This window comes from Maylandia zebra, linkage group LG8 (genome assembly GCF_041146795.1).
Source record: "Maylandia zebra isolate NMK-2024a linkage group LG8, Mzebra_GT3a, whole genome shotgun sequence".
Classification (NCBI taxonomy): domain Eukaryota; kingdom Metazoa; phylum Chordata; class Actinopteri; order Cichliformes; family Cichlidae; genus Maylandia; species Maylandia zebra.
In genome coordinates, this window is record NC_135174.1 from 27749412 (window position 1) to 27766651 (window position 17240).

Below are 17240 nucleotides of genomic sequence, written 5' to 3' on the forward strand. Positions count from 1 at the left end.
AATCATTTAAGATGAGATAAATCATACTGGAAGATGACCTTTCCTTTCAGTATTTTTGTTTTCTTTACATGCCATTTCATTTAATTAAAAACAATTGTGAATGCCAAACTGTTTTCTTGGACAGGCTTTTCGATAAATATCATGTTAATATCACAGCACTGTCACTGAGACACAGGAGAATCTGATGGGTTATAATAATAATCCTTTATTTAAAAGGGACAGTGCAGTTTAACATAGTCCAAATATGAAACATGAGGCTGATGCACTGCACATAGGTTTATAGCTATTGCGAATTTCCACCTATTGTCCCTTGTTTGCCTTACATTCACAATACACAAAGTTAGAACATACATTTACATGAAACCAAAATACACAATGAATACAACTACAATTAACAAACAATGTAAAAAAAAAGATTCATAGAAATTACTACACACACACACACACACACACACACACACACACACACACACACACATATATATATATATATGTGTGTGTGTGTGTGTGTGTGTGTGTGTGTGTGTGTGTGTGTGTGTGTCCGGGAGTGACGACGCAGTTTTCAGGACACTTGATTGGTCAGTAGGCGGTGCTGTCTCACCTGTTGATCGGTTACCGAGGAGAAAACCCCCGGTAAGAAGAGAATCCCGTCACCTCCCCTCAGCCTGGGAACGATAAACCTAACTGAAGGTAAATCTTAAGACTTTAAAAAGCGTCAGACACGAAGGCTGCTGCTGTTACAGCTAAGGTGCTTTCAAACACCACCTACACCTTTACCTTGAACTATGATCAGGTGGTGTTTGTTTAACCCGGACAAAGCCCGGACATGTGGTCACATGTGCGCATGTCTACGAACATGTGTGAAAAACAGGAACGAGCATCACAAACTTTAGGAAACTGCAGTTTAGCAACATTTATTCTCGATAGAAGGAACAAATCTAACAGTTTGTGAGTGTTTGTAGAACTTCCTCTACAGTCTGTTGCTCTTCACTTCGTAACTTTCTATTACCCTGACCGGCGGATTGATCAAAAGTATTACTACAATCGTTACCTGCGCTGTTAGTGATATCGATACTGTCGAGATGGGATCAGTGCTGTGTTTCCATCATCCATTGTGTTAAATAATAATTACTTTTTAATTAAAAAAATGATACCTCACACTCACGCTGGGAACAATATCTTGAACCTGTCATGTCTACTTTATTTACAACACAATAAGCACATTTAAACAACACAAGCTGACCCAGGCTTTAGGACTGGCACGTTTACATTCAGCACAGAGATTTAATGCTCATTAAAATGGGTTCAGAATTCACTGATGTGCATCTCATAAGTTTATAGGTCAGAAGTATCAGTGTCAGCTATACCAGCCCTGTATTTACTGGGTACATGGTATTGGATTGATACCAACATTAGCAGTACCTGCCAAGCATTATTATGGACACTGGGTGGCAGCGTCTGCTTTTGGCGCTGCTGAAACCTGATCCTATCAGCATTTGCTTTTTCCTCTTGCTTATCTGCAGAAAAGTGAAAGAGGAAGAGGGTGAGTAAGCAAAAGGCTGCAGCAGTGATCACCTCTGTTTTATCCAGACCAGTTTTCAATTTAATTTTGTTGGAGCAGGGCGGGAAAGCAGTGAGTGGCCTCATCAGTGTGTCTATAAAGACAGTAGATAGGTCAGTTGTTGCTTACTGGTAGCAGAACTTGTAAGTTTCAGTGCATATTCAAACATAGCGCATGTGGGAGGATGCAATCCTACACCTCTGTACCTGGTTTGCATTGTGGACTCCACCCTGCACCTCCTCCCTCTTTCAGTGTTAAAGACGTGGAGGTGGGTGTGTATCTGTTTGCATGTGAGTGCTGAAGGGGCGGGTTGAGTTCTGACTGAAACTATGAGTCCTGACCGTCTCTCACATCATCTAGGTGTGGCTTTCTCTACTGCGATCAGATACTGCTGGCTGACAGAAGTGGCTGAGCCAGTTATTTCCACACAGCTTTAAAGAGTGGAAGTGACGCCAGGCGCTCAAAGAAGAGCTGAAGACATGGCAGATACAGCAGCTGTAGAAGTAGCTCCTCTCCCCAAACAGCAGCAGCAGCAGAACCTGTGTCATGTCTGCTCAGGTAAACTGAGCGAGGGGGAGCCGGCAGCTTGTGGTCACTCCGTATGCGGTTCCTGTCTCGGAGACAAAAGTAAAGGATGTCCACAGTGTCCCGTCAAGCCTGGCAGTCCCAAACAGAATGGAACAGCTGACGCTCATGTAAATAAAAACAGTGAGGAACAGAGTCAAGAGTCAACGACAGCGGAGGAGACCGAGATCCAAAAAGACCTGAATCAGTCCGAGGACCCCAAGAAGCCTGAAGAGGACAAAAAGGAAGCAGAACCACAGACAGAAGAAGGACCAAAAGAGGACCAGGATAAGGAGGAACCTTTGGGCCCCGACGATGTGGTATGTGACTCTTGCATTGAAAGCCCCCGCAGGGCCCTCAAGTCCTGCCTCACCTGCTTGGTGTCGTACTGCGAGGCCCATCTCAGGCCTCACCTGGAAAATCCAAAATTTCAAAACCATCGGCTCGTGGACCCGCTCAGGGACATCGAGAGGCGGACCTGCGAGAGCCACAAGTGGCCCCTGGACCTGTTCTGCTCCACCGACTCCTGCTGCATCTGCCAGGACTGCGTGAACGAGGACCACAAGGGGCACAACACCGTGTCTGTGGTGGACGCTCGTAATCAGATCGAGGCAAGTGTTTCCCTGTACTGTGTGCACATTCCTTTGAATGACCTCAACACATCTGATATGAATTTTCAGGCTGAATTCCCAACTGAAAATATTCAGTTTTATTTTGGGTCTCCTTAAGAGTTCCTGCTGCCTTAAATCTTTTAATGTCAGCATGTCAGCATGTGAGAATCAGCTGCTTTCATTGCTTTAGGGGACTCTGAACTGAGACACTTTCTTTTTGGAGATAGAATGAGGCAATTAAACACTCATATTTTCAGCATTTATTTTTATTTTTAATAAATACCTGAGTTTTGTTTAAACTAAACTGTCAAAGAGAGACGCTATTAATTAAAATGAGTCCATTCTAGGAATTTAATGTCAGGATTTCTTATCTCATATTTAGCGTTGCTGAATGTGTGGCAAAGGTCGCGTGGATGGCGAGTAAAGTGTTGAGTAAATAAAAGATTAACTATCAAAGGAATAAGACTGTGACAGCAGTTGTGTCATTAATTAGGAATTTGAGCTCATAAATAATCCTTTAAATCACATCGGAGATTATTGCTTCCCTGCACTAAAGAGGAGACTAAATCTAAAGTGTCTAAGTCAGCAGGTCGGAGCAGCACAGCTCAAATGTTCCTCTAAATGCTTCATCCAGTTAACAGTACTTCAGCGTCCACTCTGGAGGTCATCTGCTCACGTTTGGCTTTGTAGTTAAATCTGAAGCCCATCTCTCTTTGTGACTGCCATCAAACATTCCAGCTTAGATTCCTGCACAGACCTGAAATCAAAACCAGTTATTTGAAGAGCGCTCTCGTTACAAAACCTTTGACTTCTTTGTTAGAACTGCAGAGAAAACACTGGTGGGAGGAGCGTAGGCGGAAATCCCACCACCGCTGATCAAATATTCTTTATTTGCTGACCTGCAAAATGTGATTTTAAGTACAGTGGTACCCCGACTTACGCATTTAATTTGTTCCAGAAGGTCTTTCGTAAGTCAAAAATTCGAAGCACCTTTTTCCATCGCCTTTTGAGTGAGGCGATGCTGGCTGAGGACGAAGTTCTTGGTGGAGGAGGAGGTGGCGGAGGTTGAAGAAAGCATGCGTATGTATGCATACGTACGTACGTGTACATGTACATAACATTATGGAATTTAATTTCATTTTTTTTTAATTTTCTATTTTATCTATTTCGTTACTCGGGCATTTTGCCGTACCACGGGCAGAAATATTGCCGTTAAGTGCCTTTGTAACTTGAATTTTTCGTTAAATGGGGTCTTCGTAAGCCGGGGTTCCACTGTATTTAGTTTTGAACGAAAGAACATGGAGGTCATCACACACACACGCGCACACACACACGCACACACACACACGCACACACACACGCACACACACCAGACAGAAGAAAAACAGAAAGCACAGTATGATGAATGCTTCCTCTTCCTTTTCAGAGCTTTCGTTCCACATTTGAACAATAGAGAATTATTATGTAAGTCACTTCTGTTTAGGTTGATCCCGCTGTCCACCCTCCTGGAGTGGGAGAGCAGGACAGTCCCTTTTTACAGCACAAGAAAAGCATTAAAACATTATTTTGTTTGAAATGATTCAATGAAATCATTTTTAACATTTTCTTGTCTTACAGAACTCAGTAGGAGTTGTGGGTTTACTGATTATAGAAAAGACTCTTCAGATGTTTAACTACCTTTTCAGCAAATATTGTGTGGATCAAAGTGGGACTAACATAAACCACTGGAAGTATTTCCAAAGATTGTTTTTCGCTTAATAACGACAGATATTTGTCATGGTGCCAAACAAAAGGTCACCTTTGCTTAACTTCTTCATCAGAATAATGTTTCGTCATGTTTGACATGATGTAGTCAGGGAATAATGAAAACAATCAAAAGCATTGAATTGGTCACAAATAACACATCAAAGTCTTATTAATGATCTCTTGAGGCAGTCACGGATCTGATTTTGTGAAGACTGCTCAGCAGTCATGTTAATAGATAGTATAAATGATCTTTATTAATTTTCACATCTCTTTCACAAACAAAATAGACAACAAATATATAAAATATTGTAGAAGTACCACAGCAGAGGAAAACATGTGTAAAACAATACAAGCTGGAAGTGGGGATTTTAAAATGAACACGGAGTTAGCAGGGACAGCTTCAGCTGAGGACTCTGAACCTTGATGTGAATCAATTTTAATTAGTTTTAATATTAAACAGCCACTATGATACGGAGACAACTATTTCCAAGTTGATTATATAGGACAAAAATGTAATGCAACATGGACTAGGAAATGAAATGATCCTCCACCTGTAATGTAACATCACAATTTGGGCACACGTGTTATCAGTGTGTAAGCTGGTGCACAGGCATAAAAGCTCCAAAATATTATTTTCAATAATGCTATTGGTTGGATAAGCCAATAGCATTAATAACACAAAGTATCATCTGCCTGACACAATAATTAACTAACACTTGTAACTTGGTGTCGTGTTTCAGGAAGTGATATAAAAATGAGTCAGGAAGTAGGACATCCCTGTCCTGGCAGTAAATTAAATATATATATTTTTAATTAATTTCAAACCTGCACTTGCATGCTGACTCAGAGAGACGCTTGTAGCGCTTCCCGCTGGGCCTACAATTGTAGGAGTTAATATCAGAATAGCTGCTCTGCTTCAGAGTTGCCTGGATCTGCCTCAGCAATTTAGACCTGACTTGACAGAAAACCACAGATATACAAGCCTAGGGTCAAATATCGGACCCTTTCAGAATAAAAGGAACCAGAGAGCAAAAGTTTTCCCTGAAACAATCTAGATATTAACATCTACACATATTTTCTATGAGGAAGCTGACTGACTCTTGCTCTGTTAACAGAACGAACTGAGGGAGAAACAGAATGAGATGATGAAGACGATGACGGCGGCAGAAAATGCCATCAACAAACTTCAGCTCAATACAGTCTCCATTGAGGTAAACACAACATTAGAAATGATTCACTGTGAGTCACACAGAGTCACAACAGTTAAGTAAAATGAGTCGGTTGCAGCTATTTCTGGCCTGTGAACTCAACAGTTTGTAATCCTGGATATTTCAGAGTCACCCAAATCAAACTGGTTTCTCTGAGGTGTGAGAGGAAATCCATATTTTTCATGTAGTAGTAATGAGTAATGAAGAATTCCTGCAGTGAGTCTGCAGTTATGTGGCTCTGCCAGGTTCCCTACATGTTACTTACTGTAACTTTTAAAGTAATTAAAAGTTATTATGTCAGAATGTGAACTCTGTTTACACTAAGAGAAACTAAAGGCAGTATTTTACAGCAATCTGTGAAGGATGTACGAGCAGTGATCGAGAGCCAGTTTGAGGAGCTGCAAGCGGTGGTGGAGCGAGCCAAGAAGGAGGTGACGGAGATCTTGGAGGGTGAGGAGAAGCAGGCACTGCAGCAAGCCGAGGGCATTCGGGTTCACCTGGAGCAGAGGTGCACAGATCTGAAGAAGACTCAGGTGCAGATGGAGAAGATTTCCAAGAACAAAAATGATGTGGATTTCCTGCAGGTACAAATTCAAAACAGCAGTGTCATAACTAGTCTTTGTCCCGCTTATGGAAGAAAAGCTGTAGAAATCTGTCCTTAGGCTTGTTTCAAGGTAGCAGAGCTTGTTTTGATTCAACCTACTTTTCATGTCAAGGTGAAAGGAAACAAGTTGGGCTTTTTGAATATCACCTTTCACCTAATGATAACAGCAACAATGTTAATGGAACTGTTGGAAATTCAAATTAAAAGTTTATGAGTTAAACTTATAGTACAAAATCTTTGTACACCTGACTGAGGGACAGGTGTATCAGAGAGGAAGAAAACTTCATAAAGACAACTAAAAACACATCGTGTACACTACTTATACACTATTTTGCTTACTCGCATTATATTCGGCCCCTCCAACTGGACACATACAACTGCACTTGTGAGACAGTCTTTATGAAGTCTATGAATTAACTATATTGTTGTTTAACAGGCATCTCAGTTAAAATTCAAATTTATTTAAGTGTGTGTGTATGTATGTATATATATATATATATATATATATATATATATATATAAAAATCTTTTGCGAATGATGAAATGCTTCCACTGTCTGCCTTTTCCTTTTCCTTTACCATTTGCTGTATTTCTCAACGAGACAGGAAGTCATTCGTGCCTAAAGGCAGCAGAAATGCCTCAGTTTTCATTCCTGAATGCCACCGTGTTTGTTTTCTAGGAATACGCAGAGTGGAAAAAAGAAGCCACTGATATCTCCCTGCCTGGTGTCTACATCGGCTTGATGGACTGTCTGAATCACTTCAGCCGTGTGATTGTTGACTCCACGCAGGAGCTCTGTGCCTTGCTGGTGTCTTCATACATAGGCAAAGTCAAAGAAACGTGCAAAAGCGGTAAGAAAGTGAGCAGGAAGCAACTACATAGCAGCAGCAAGAGCACAGAGATCCAGAGAGTTGTGTAGCTGCCGGGGCATGTTCAGTCTTGTAAAGAATTTTTAGCTGTGCTTGAGCAAGAGCAGAATGTATGATTCATGATGAAACTGCTTTGCTAGTCATTAATATGCCACCATAAGAAATGAAACGACAGCACATACCTGTTGCCCTGGAGAACGTTTTTGTGCATAATAAAAACAAAATTCATGAAGAGAAATCTAAACATGTTGTCTTATGAGACACTAAAATATGTCTTCTTTTTTTGCAGACAAAGTGGGAATAAAGACAACAGTAAAGGCTATTGTTGCAGCAAAACACATCAAGTCTCTTCCAGATCCGGTGACACGGGCGGACTTTCTAAAGTGTAAGTATTTCTGTAGTTAAGAACTGCGAGTAGCAAACAATATGCTTCCAGAACCAAAAAAACAACCTTGGATGTGCTTATAGTCTGTCTTTTATTTTAAAACTATAATGAATATGGGGTTTTGGCAAGGATGCAAATTTCATGAAGACCACAAGCACAGTGTCCTGGGTCTACCCCAGGTTCTCCCTCCAGTAGGAAATGCCCGGGCATGCTTACCTAGGAGTTCAAATCAAATTCAAATTTTATTTGTCTCATACACAGTCATACACAGTACGATATGCAGTGAAATGCTTAGACAACTGCTCGTGACCTAAAATAAAAGACTATGACTAGGATAGGAAATAAATATGAAAATTAAAATGAAGGGTAAATTTAACTTGGAAAGAATAAAATAAAATATAAAAATTAAAGTTAAAAATAAAATAACTGTACAACAAAATACACAATACACAATATAGAAAATATATTGTGTATATGAAGAAATATAGAACAATAAGAGCAGCTGTACAACTAATAAATGGTAATGAAAGAAATGTAATGTCCAGGGTTGTGCAGTCCACATATTTAAGTGTCTTGTGCAGTGCAAATATGCTTAAAAGTGATTTATTTAAGTGACTTGTGATAAAGTGATTTGATTTGATGACCACGCAGTGTAGTTGTGCAGTGGCCACTAGTGTAAACAAATGTCCAGAATGTCCAGTGTGTGTGTAAGAACCATATGTGTGGGTCAGTACTGTGTGGTGGTGTGATTGAGAGACCGTATCGCCTGCGGGAAGAAGCTCCTCCTCAGTCTCTCTGTGTTGGTCTTCAGGGAGCGGAATCGCTTTCCTGACCTCAGCAGAGAGAACAGTCTGTTGTTGGGATGGCTGAGGTCCTTCACGATCTTCCTGGCCTTGGTCCAGCACCGCCTGCTGTAGATTGAGTGCAGGTCAGGGAGCTCGGAGCGGATGGTGCGCTCAGCTGACCGCACAACCCTCTGTAGAGCTCGTCTGTCCTGCATGGTGCTGTTCCCGAACCAGGTTGAGATGTTTCCCGTCAGGATGCTCTCTATGGTGCAGGAGTAAAAGTTCCTGAGCACCTTGGAGGGCAGTCGGAAGTCTCTCAAGCATCTGAGGTGGTAGAGACGCTGTCGGGCCTTGTTCAGAAGGCATCCTGAGCGATCCCCAACCACTTTCAAGTGGTTCCTGTGGATGTAGAGAAATAGGGACTTTACTCTGAATGCCTCCCAAAATGACCAAGTCCCTCATTTCCACAGGTTTTACCCACGATCTCATTCTCTCTGTCACTACTCAGAGCTTGTGACCACAGCAGGCAGTAGGAACATAGAACAGCACCCACCGAGAACGAGTCTGGCTTTTTGCTGATAATGCCGACCAAGCTATCAAAACAAATGTACTGTTCAAAAGACCAAATAGACCAACAACATGAGCGGAGCTTCTGTGGGCACAGCTAGAGTTGTGTAAATGAGATGACCATATTCAGGGTATTCCCCTCCACTGACATAATACAGAGCCAAGAGTAGAAATAAAAGAGAACTGTGTGAAACTGAGTGTTCAGGGCAGGATTGCAACTTTTTAATTTCCCTCATGGGAATTACGGAATTACATTAATGCACTGACTGACATCCACCATTATAGTAGTATGCATATGGCAGAAAATAAGGACAAGCCAGTAAACATAATGCAGTATCATTTTATGGAAATCTACTCGAAGTTTGGTTTTCACCTGATCATTGCATTATGTTTTCCTCATGGTTTCCCAGCATCCCAACCAGGTACCCATTGCACTCATGGTGTCACAACTTTGTAAATCTACAGTGAGTCTACTGAAACATAAACTATAAATTAGCTAACACAAAACTACTTAATATAGCACAACAGCCATATTGTAGTGTAGTTTTGAAGTATCTGTGTTTACCCTGTAATCTTTGGGACTACAGCTATTTGCTTTCCTGCCTGTCTTGTTGCGTAACATAAGTAAACTGACATGTTCAACAATCCTTTGCAGATGCTGCCCAAGTGAGTTTTGATCCTGCAACGGCTCATAAGTTCCTCCGCCTAACGGAGGATAACAAAAAGGTGACAAACACCTCGCCCTGGCAGCATCCTTACCCCGATGTGCCCGAGCGCTTTGAGAACTGCCGTCAGGTTCTGGCTGTGGAGAGCTTCTACATGGGCCGGCACTACTTTGAGGCAGACATCCAAGGTGAAAGCACTCATGTTGGCCTCACGTACAAGAGCATCGACCGCAAGGGCAATGAGAGCAACAGCTGCATCACGGGGAACAGCTTCTCCTGGTGCCTTCAGTGGAATGGCCGTAACTTCTCCACCTGGCACTGTGATGTGGAAACTCCCCTAAATGTGGAGATGTTTAGTCATATTGGGGTTTATGTGGACTACACGCAAGGCCTACTGGCATTCTACGGGGTGGGTGAGACCATGACGCTCATCCACAAGTACCAGACGGAGTTCCTGGAGCCTTTGTACCCGGCGGTCTGGCTGCCCAAGAAAGAGAACAATGTTCTCTTGGTGGCGCCTGGGGAACCTTTACCTCTGAAAACCCCGTCTCCTCCCACCTCACCTACAACAGAAGATATCGCTTCATAAACCGCTTTTCTTGGAGAACTTAAGTATAGGAGAGTATTGTACTGATTCTGGAAAATAAGAGATGAACTCTTGAAATGTTACAACTTGTTTACAGGAGATTTATTTTTGTTGCAAAACTAATAATCTGTTTCTCATTTGGGATCACGTCATGTTGATGCTCTTCACCGGTGTGTCTTTGGGACTACTGTTACTGAAAATGTTCTATATTTTCTGTATGCAAATAAAAAGGCGTATCTGCATTTGCAAAACAAATGCCTGGTTTTCTTGACAGTTTGAAACACTCTACGTCATCAAATCAACAGCATCCTTTAAACATTTGCTAATGTACATTTCTGTGGCACACATAAATATGATTTCAAAAACTAAGTGGATCATTTAGGATTCAAAATTTTTGTTTTAGCTTTTCCAGACATGGGTTATTCCTTAGCCTTGTTTAATACTTTTTGGAAAGCTTCCTTGTTGTATCTCTCAGTAGAGCAGAGGCCACACTGTGGTGGTTTGTTCAAGTAAATCAACCTCGAGATTTGCTGGTGAAAAAGAAAAATGACTGCACCAAGCTTTGGTCACTTAGGGAGAAAAAGGCACATTTCTTCACTGATGTAAAAGTGAACAAAAGCTGCAAAACAAATGCAGACATTGACAAAAAAAAAAAAAAAAAACCCTGCATATGTACATTAAAGAAATAAAGAGATGCAACATGAGCAGGAAGAGTCACAAACGGAGACAAAATATCAGACATGTACACAGGTGGAGAGACAAAGCATTACATGCATGGTTTGTAGTTTGTGCCTCTGTGCTCAGAGGCGTCTTTCATCCATGTGAACCATATGTGCTGTTAAATTACCAAAGCTAGGATTAAAAAAAAAAAATCAGTACACTTAAAATATCTTTGATGATTATTCTGTACCTAATCTCACAGCAAGAAGGTCTGGGCTTTGAATCCAAGCCTATCTATGTGCAGCAGCTTGCATGTTCTCCACTTGTCAGTTCTCTCAGGTACTCTGGCTTCCTCCCATAGTACAAAGACATGCAGATGTTTGGATGACTGCCGATTCTAAATTAGCCATAGGTGCGAATGTGAGTGTGATTGACTGTCTTTTTATGTCAGGATCCCTGGAGACCTTTTTGGGGTGTACCCCCTCCCCTGCCCTGCAACCCTGAATTGGATGGATTAACCTATATATACGACACTATGAACATAATATTTCTATACCTGTCATTTCTGAGTAATAGTATACAACGAGTACATAATTTAATGAATCAATTAACACATTAAAAAAAAGAAAAGAAATTGGAATAAAACAAAAAAATAGAATGCAAAAAAACACATTATTGCAAATTATGAGTATAAAGATTTTTATACTCATAATTTTATTATTATTTTTATTAAATATATATTTAATGTTATGTATGGTAATCATTTTATGATACAAAAAATGTTGTTTTCAAAAATAAAATATTACGTCAAACACTTTTTTTTTTTTATCGAGGAACCGCGTGGACTTCAGTGACGTGGCGCGTTTTGGTCACCTGACTATAGTGACGTGTAACTGAGCATGTAAGCAGGAAGAGCCTGACCAAGTTTCAAGATGCTAGCCGTAAGTAAGAGCACTTTTATTTCCTATTTTTTAAAAATAATGTCTTAATGTGGTTAACAGCTAACGTGAGATTGTTTAAGCATTAACCGTCAGTAAAATTATTTAATGAAGCTGAAGAATGTTTCCCAGCTCGGTTGGACATCTGTGGTGCTAATATTGCTAAGTAGTTAAGACGCTAACATTTCTGCTCAGCTACCGTTAAAATGATGTTTTTAAAACGGATCAAACGATGAAGTTTTCTACTCGAAAAAAACCCACGATCAGAATGTTCGCTTTAAACCTGTATACGGCAAATTTACGCTTGAGGGCATCTGTTGTGTTGCGGTGTCAGCTAACGATTGCTAAAGTTAGCATCAGCCTGAACAAACATCAGCAAACAAGGTGACAAAACGTGAAATGAAGCTACATCCTGCTAACGTGGCAATGTTTGTGCTGTTTATAATCCGAGCAAACAAAAGTGTGAGTTTTAAACTGTCTCCTGGCGCAGAGAAGCTAAAGTGACCTCACTCCAATCTATATTATCAGCTGCTGTTCTTTAAGCAGCTGGTAAGTATTTGGTTTTTCCAGTTTACAGGTCAAATTCACTTGAAGTTATCCTGCTAACATTTCAAAACAATTTCACAAGCTTAATAAGATCTTAGTGTTAGGCCTGCTCTGTGTTTGAGCTGACAGCTGTTAGAGTGCAACAATAATGAAGAAATGGCACGTTTTCAATAATAATAACAACTGTTTGTTTATTTTCTTGGTACTCTTGTTGGTTCTAACTTGTTAAGTGTCAGCATTTGAAGATTTATTTTGCCATTTAAGTTAGTAAACTGAATCTCTTGATAATATAGGAATAAAAAAACTATTACCCCAACAACAGGAGTGTGTTTGGAGGCATATGAAGTTGTACTGTGAGGACTTGGAGTATTTATTTATGATGTTAAAAGCTCAGAAACAACCTGTTACAGAATTGTGTATTAGTATTACGAAACCTCCAGATTTCTGTTTCAAACAGACTGTTATCAATCTTACTCCTCTGATGATCCCTGACCACAGAGAGACGATGCTTTTTTTCACATTGTTTTATGTTGAGGTTTAAGCCTCTTTCTTATTGATCCCTCAGGATACCAACGATGAAGACGTGTCTCTGTTTGATGCCGAGGATGACGCAGGGAAAAGGTCGAAGAAGTCAGGCGTTAAGTACGTTTGCAGATCGCTGAAGGATTTAACATTTTCTCTGCAGAGAAGATAGTTTATACTTCATTAAATGATTTATTTACATTTCAAGGAAAAGCTTTTGCTGTTTGTTGTGCAAGTCACTACTTGATATCAAGATAATAATGGCTAATGGTTTGTGGGGTTTGTTTGGTATGTTTTCACACTTTTACAAGGACTTCACTGATCTGTCTGCTAAGTTATCACTATCATCTGATGTGGGCTAGTTGACTATTAGAGACGATATTTTACAATGACTTTTGCTGTTGTCAGAGACCTATGTTTAAGTTTTACACTGAGCAAAAAAACAAAAAGATTTTTTAAATGTTGTTATTATTATTTGTTCTTATTAATAATAATGATTATAATTGTTATTAATATGACACAATATTGGTTATTGATCTGTGTGGATACTCCATGTCATATTAAATTAGTTAAATGTGTCACCAGGCATCCGGTAGCGGCCTTCTTCCACCTCTTCTTCAGAGTCATTGCCATCATCGTGTACCTGCTCGCTGAGCTCATCGGCGGGAGCTTCATCGCCTGCATGGTCACAATAATCCTTCTGCTCTCATGTGACTTCTGGACAGTAAAGGTGTTTCTCTTATCACTTTAATATCTCCACTGTAGTGATGGAAGGAGTTGTTGTATTGATTATAATTAATGATCTTGGTGGGGCTTTTTTGCTTTTTGTTGTGCATTTCTTAAAGGCAGAACTCAGAGGAAGAGTGGACCAGATGAGATAAAAGTTTTATCAGGAGCTTAAAAGCAAGATTGGAAATCGTCCTAAAAGCTTGCCAACTGTTCTCACTTTTTGGTTATTGATTATTAGTTTTGAATGAATTGTTGGTGCTCGGATGAGATGATGAGCAGTCGTGAGAAAAACACGGTGAAGGTTTTGGTCACAGATTCAACCATCGTGTTTTTTGACAGACAGTTCGGAGCCTTGGAGACCGGATATTCTACAGCCGGTACTGCAGGCATCCAGTCATAATCATGATGAGTTGAGGCAGAGTTTACAGGCCAGTCTGACATTTGTAATGTGCTGTTTTCTGTGTTTGATCACTGTAGCTTCACTACCTGCGGTGAGATTTAAAGACCTCTGCTTTCTGGACGTTTGTCATTCACTGGTTCTTGTGGATGTGTTATTGTGTGCTGATGATGTTCACGTTGAATCGGTTTAAATAGCCTCATGGTAGTGAAGTCCACATAAACTAGTCCTTCTAAAAGCAAATCTCACAACAAAACTGCCTCCTTGGAATGAATCTGAATCCCTTACCAACAGAAATGAATGACTGAAGAGCTCTGGGATTAATTTCAGTGGTCACTGGTATAGTGGTTAGCGCACTTGCTTGGCAGGTTGCTGGTACGATTCCAGCTGGAGACGCAAATCCTTTTTGGGGTTAAATGGAAATCATCTGGTGGGAAACTGCCAAATCAAGTGTGCGGCGCTATGTGCTGTGGTGACGCCTTGGGGCAAGGGGGCAGTTGAAAGCAGCATTTAAACTTTTACTGGAATAGAAAAAGTGCATGTAGAAAATCAGGAGCTAGATCTGATAAAAGATCTTTTCTGCAGTATCAAGTATGTGGTGCTTTTTACCACACAGCTGAAGCTGTTGTGACCCTTTAGTGCGTACATGTGCCGGCCAGGGTTGATGTTTTTTCTGTTCGGGCGATCGATTGGCTCATCGAGTGCCTTTTTTTTTTTTTGTTAGTCTTGCTTAAATCTGCTGTAGAATCTCCTTGGATAATAGCTCTGGTTTTCCTCTGTAAGTCAGATGTGCAACTGGACTCGGTTTCCAGAGTTACACTGTTACACAAAGACTTGTGTAAATAATTAAACCTAGGAAACGGTACTCGGATCCAGCACCTTGTGAATAAGATTTGCCAGAATCTCCGTAACAAAGCCATAAATCTCTCCATCTGCAGAACATCACTGGGAGGTTGATGGTTGGTCTGCGGTGGTGGAATCAGGTGGATGACGATGGACGAAGCCACTGGGTGTTTGAGTCGAGGAAGGTGAGATGCATCTCTGCTGAATCTGCTCCGGCTCCGACACGGGGCTTTGGCTAAACATGACCCTGACCTGTTGCTCTGTGTCAGGTTGCTTCGTCCAGATGTTTACTGTCAACGGGTCTTATCGTGTTCGCAGATGTCTAACTGAGATATCCTGTTTCCTTCTTCTTCAGGGTACAGGGAAGCAGCAAGCATCAGATTCAGAGTCCAGGATATTCTGGCTCGGACTGATTGTTTGCCCCGTCCTCTGGGTCATCTTTGTCTTTAGCACCCTGTTTTCATTCAGGATTAAATGGATGGTAAGTTGTTAGATTTTAGTGATTGGACAAATGCTGTTTTTCTTATTATCAACAAATCCCATTAAAACTCAGTTACACCTTTATTTTTCTCACAGCACTGAGAAAATAAAACCTAGCTCCTGGCTGTGTCTCTCAGCTCTAAGCCCACTGAACCCTATTAGTTCTTGGTGCTTTCTTAAGTAAAATTAGACAATAATTACTTGGTAAACATGAGCCAGTGTTTCCCTGCTTTCACCCTGCATCTCAAGCTTGCTTTCAAAGTTTTCCTGCTGCACGAGGGGGGACGCAATTCTGAGTAATATCTCTTAAGTTTTAAGCTAACTTAATTGGTTTGTGGAAATTTGTTATAAAAAGAATCACTTATCACTATCAGTTTGCAGCTCACAGACGATGAGACTCATTGGCTCCTTTGTGGGACTTTTATTTGCATATACACTGTATATGAAAGATGGGCATAGCCGTCCTGTGGTTTTGGGCTTCACAGTTTGAAGCCTCAGTGTTTTGGTTTTGGCTAGCAGATGGCTAGCAGCTACGTTACCTAAAACCACCTAAGAAAGAAGAAACGGTCCGTAGAGGGTAAAAACGTTCTCTGTGGAGTTTAAGATGAGAGTCTGTGTGGACGGACTCACTTTGGGAGACACCTCCAAGTGGCCCCAAGAGAAACGTCACTTTTAAACTAAAGGTTTTATCCCTCGAGATTGTTGTTTGGGAGTCAGACACAGGAACACAGTGGACTCCTTCAGCCTGTATGCTTCATGTCTGAAATGCTCACAGTGTGATTTGAACCGTTATGAGGTGATGTGTCAGACATGCACCCAGTGTTTTCCCTGGAGGCTATATGCTCGTTTGAAGTTCACATGACCTGATGCAGTAAGGTCCCAGTTAAGTTTAGAAGTCATAACTTTTAAAAAATGAAAACTAAGATCAAAATCTTTGCAAGGAATCATCATAGAAAAAGATGGTTCCAGCTGTTGGCCCAGACAACAACTGCAATCATAAACTCCCTGTGACTGTGAGTTACTCCCTTAAAAAGATCAGTGCATCTCTTTATTGTGTATTCAGCATGTTCTCACGTGTTCTGGGAACATACAAGCAGTGAAGAGGATACACGTGGTTCACCTTCAGCCTTTTCGTGGGATTTATTGATAATAAGGGGAATATGAAATATGACCAGGGTTTATTTCAGAAAACTGTCGTCTTCCTCACAGCCCGTCGTGATCATGGGCGTCGTGCTGCAAGGCGCCAACCTATACGGATACGTGAGGTGCAAAGTGGGAGGGAAGACCAGCTTAAAGAACATGGCTACCAATTATTTTGGACGACAGTTCCTCAAACAGGTGAGTTTTAATAAAACACACAATAAATAGTCTTTTAATTAAAAGCATTTGTCCTGTTTCTAAGAAGTCCTTTGTGTTTTTCCTCCTCAGACGCTGTCTAAGGAAGAGGAATCGTAGAGTGCAGCTCTGCGGCGTTAACACATCTGCATTATTCTCAATGCTCTGATATATAAACCTTCTTTTTCTCAGTGGACATGGGCAGGAAAGCGTTCTCAGAACTGGAAAGGGCAGTTTTTAATTATGTGCTTTCTTTAAATGACTCAGTAGAGTTGTCTTTATCTTCCACACAGAGGTCAGAGGTGTGTTTTCACTACCTGAGGTCCAGCAATAAATCCTCTGATTACCGAGAACTGCATGAGTGTAAAACGGCTGACAAGTCGGAGTGACTGTAGTTTGTGTCGTAGTCTCACAGCTCCTTCAGATTTCTTCTTTTAGTTAGATTTCATTGTCTCTAATAACTTTATAAATTAACAGTAATTAAAGAACCTTTGAGAGATGTCGTACAGACATTTTGGTTTGTATGAAAGTGTGTAAAGTGTAACAGGAGATTTGTAAATATGTAAGTGAACAAACTGTGTGAAGCATCTTCTTTTGTGCAAATACATTTGTAACGTTTTTCCGAACTGGGTGCTCGTG

General features: G+C 40.8%; 2 protein-coding genes across 3 annotated transcripts; both read left to right on the plus strand.

Annotated features, from left to right (window-relative positions):
* The first annotated feature begins 565 nt into the window (after nucleotides 1-565).
* Nucleotides 566-10406, plus strand: trim16 (tripartite motif containing 16). Its single transcript, XM_004565954.5, has 7 exons — nucleotides 566-690; nucleotides 1922-2736; nucleotides 5598-5693; nucleotides 6041-6274; nucleotides 6974-7145; nucleotides 7453-7548; nucleotides 9556-10406. Exons 2-7 carry the CDS (start codon nucleotides 2041-2043, stop codon nucleotides 10152-10154), a joined length of 1893 nt encoding a protein of 630 aa, XP_004566011.1. The 5' UTR covers nucleotides 566-690; nucleotides 1922-2040; the 3' UTR covers nucleotides 10155-10406.
* A 1264-nt stretch (nucleotides 10407-11670) lies between these two features.
* tvp23b (trans-golgi network vesicle protein 23 homolog B (S. cerevisiae)) lies at nucleotides 11671-17227 on the plus strand. Of its 2 annotated transcripts, none has more exon segments than NM_001281887.1 (7): nucleotides 11671-11752; nucleotides 12861-12937; nucleotides 13403-13547; nucleotides 14882-14971; nucleotides 15142-15267; nucleotides 16476-16604; nucleotides 16695-17227. In NM_001281887.1, coding segments are annotated over 7 exon segments (603 nt in total). In that variant the 5' UTR covers nucleotides 11671-11743; the 3' UTR covers nucleotides 16722-17227.
* The last annotated feature ends 13 nt before the right edge of the window (nucleotides 17228-17240 follow it).

Coding starts and splice junctions, on each gene's coding strand:
- trim16 (XM_004565954.5), top strand. CDS start 2,041: ATGGCAGATACAGCAGCTGTAGAAGTAGCTCCTCTCCCCAAACAGCAG. Junction 2,737..5,597: donor ACGCTCGTAATCAGATCGAG/GCAAGTGTTTCC, acceptor CTCTGTTAACAG/AACGAACTGAGGGAGAAACA. Junction 7,549..9,555: donor ACGGGCGGACTTTCTAAAGT/GTAAGTATTTCT, acceptor AATCCTTTGCAG/ATGCTGCCCAAGTGAGTTTT.
- tvp23b (XM_076887129.1), top strand. CDS start 13,500: ATGGTCACAATAATCCTTCTGCTCTCATGTGACTTCTGGACAGTAAAG. Junction 13,548..14,881: donor GTGACTTCTGGACAGTAAAG/GTGTTTCTCTTA, acceptor CTCCATCTGCAG/AACATCACTGGGAGGTTGAT. Junction 16,605..16,694: donor GACGACAGTTCCTCAAACAG/GTGAGTTTTAAT, acceptor TTTCCTCCTCAG/ACGCTGTCTAAGGAAGAGGA.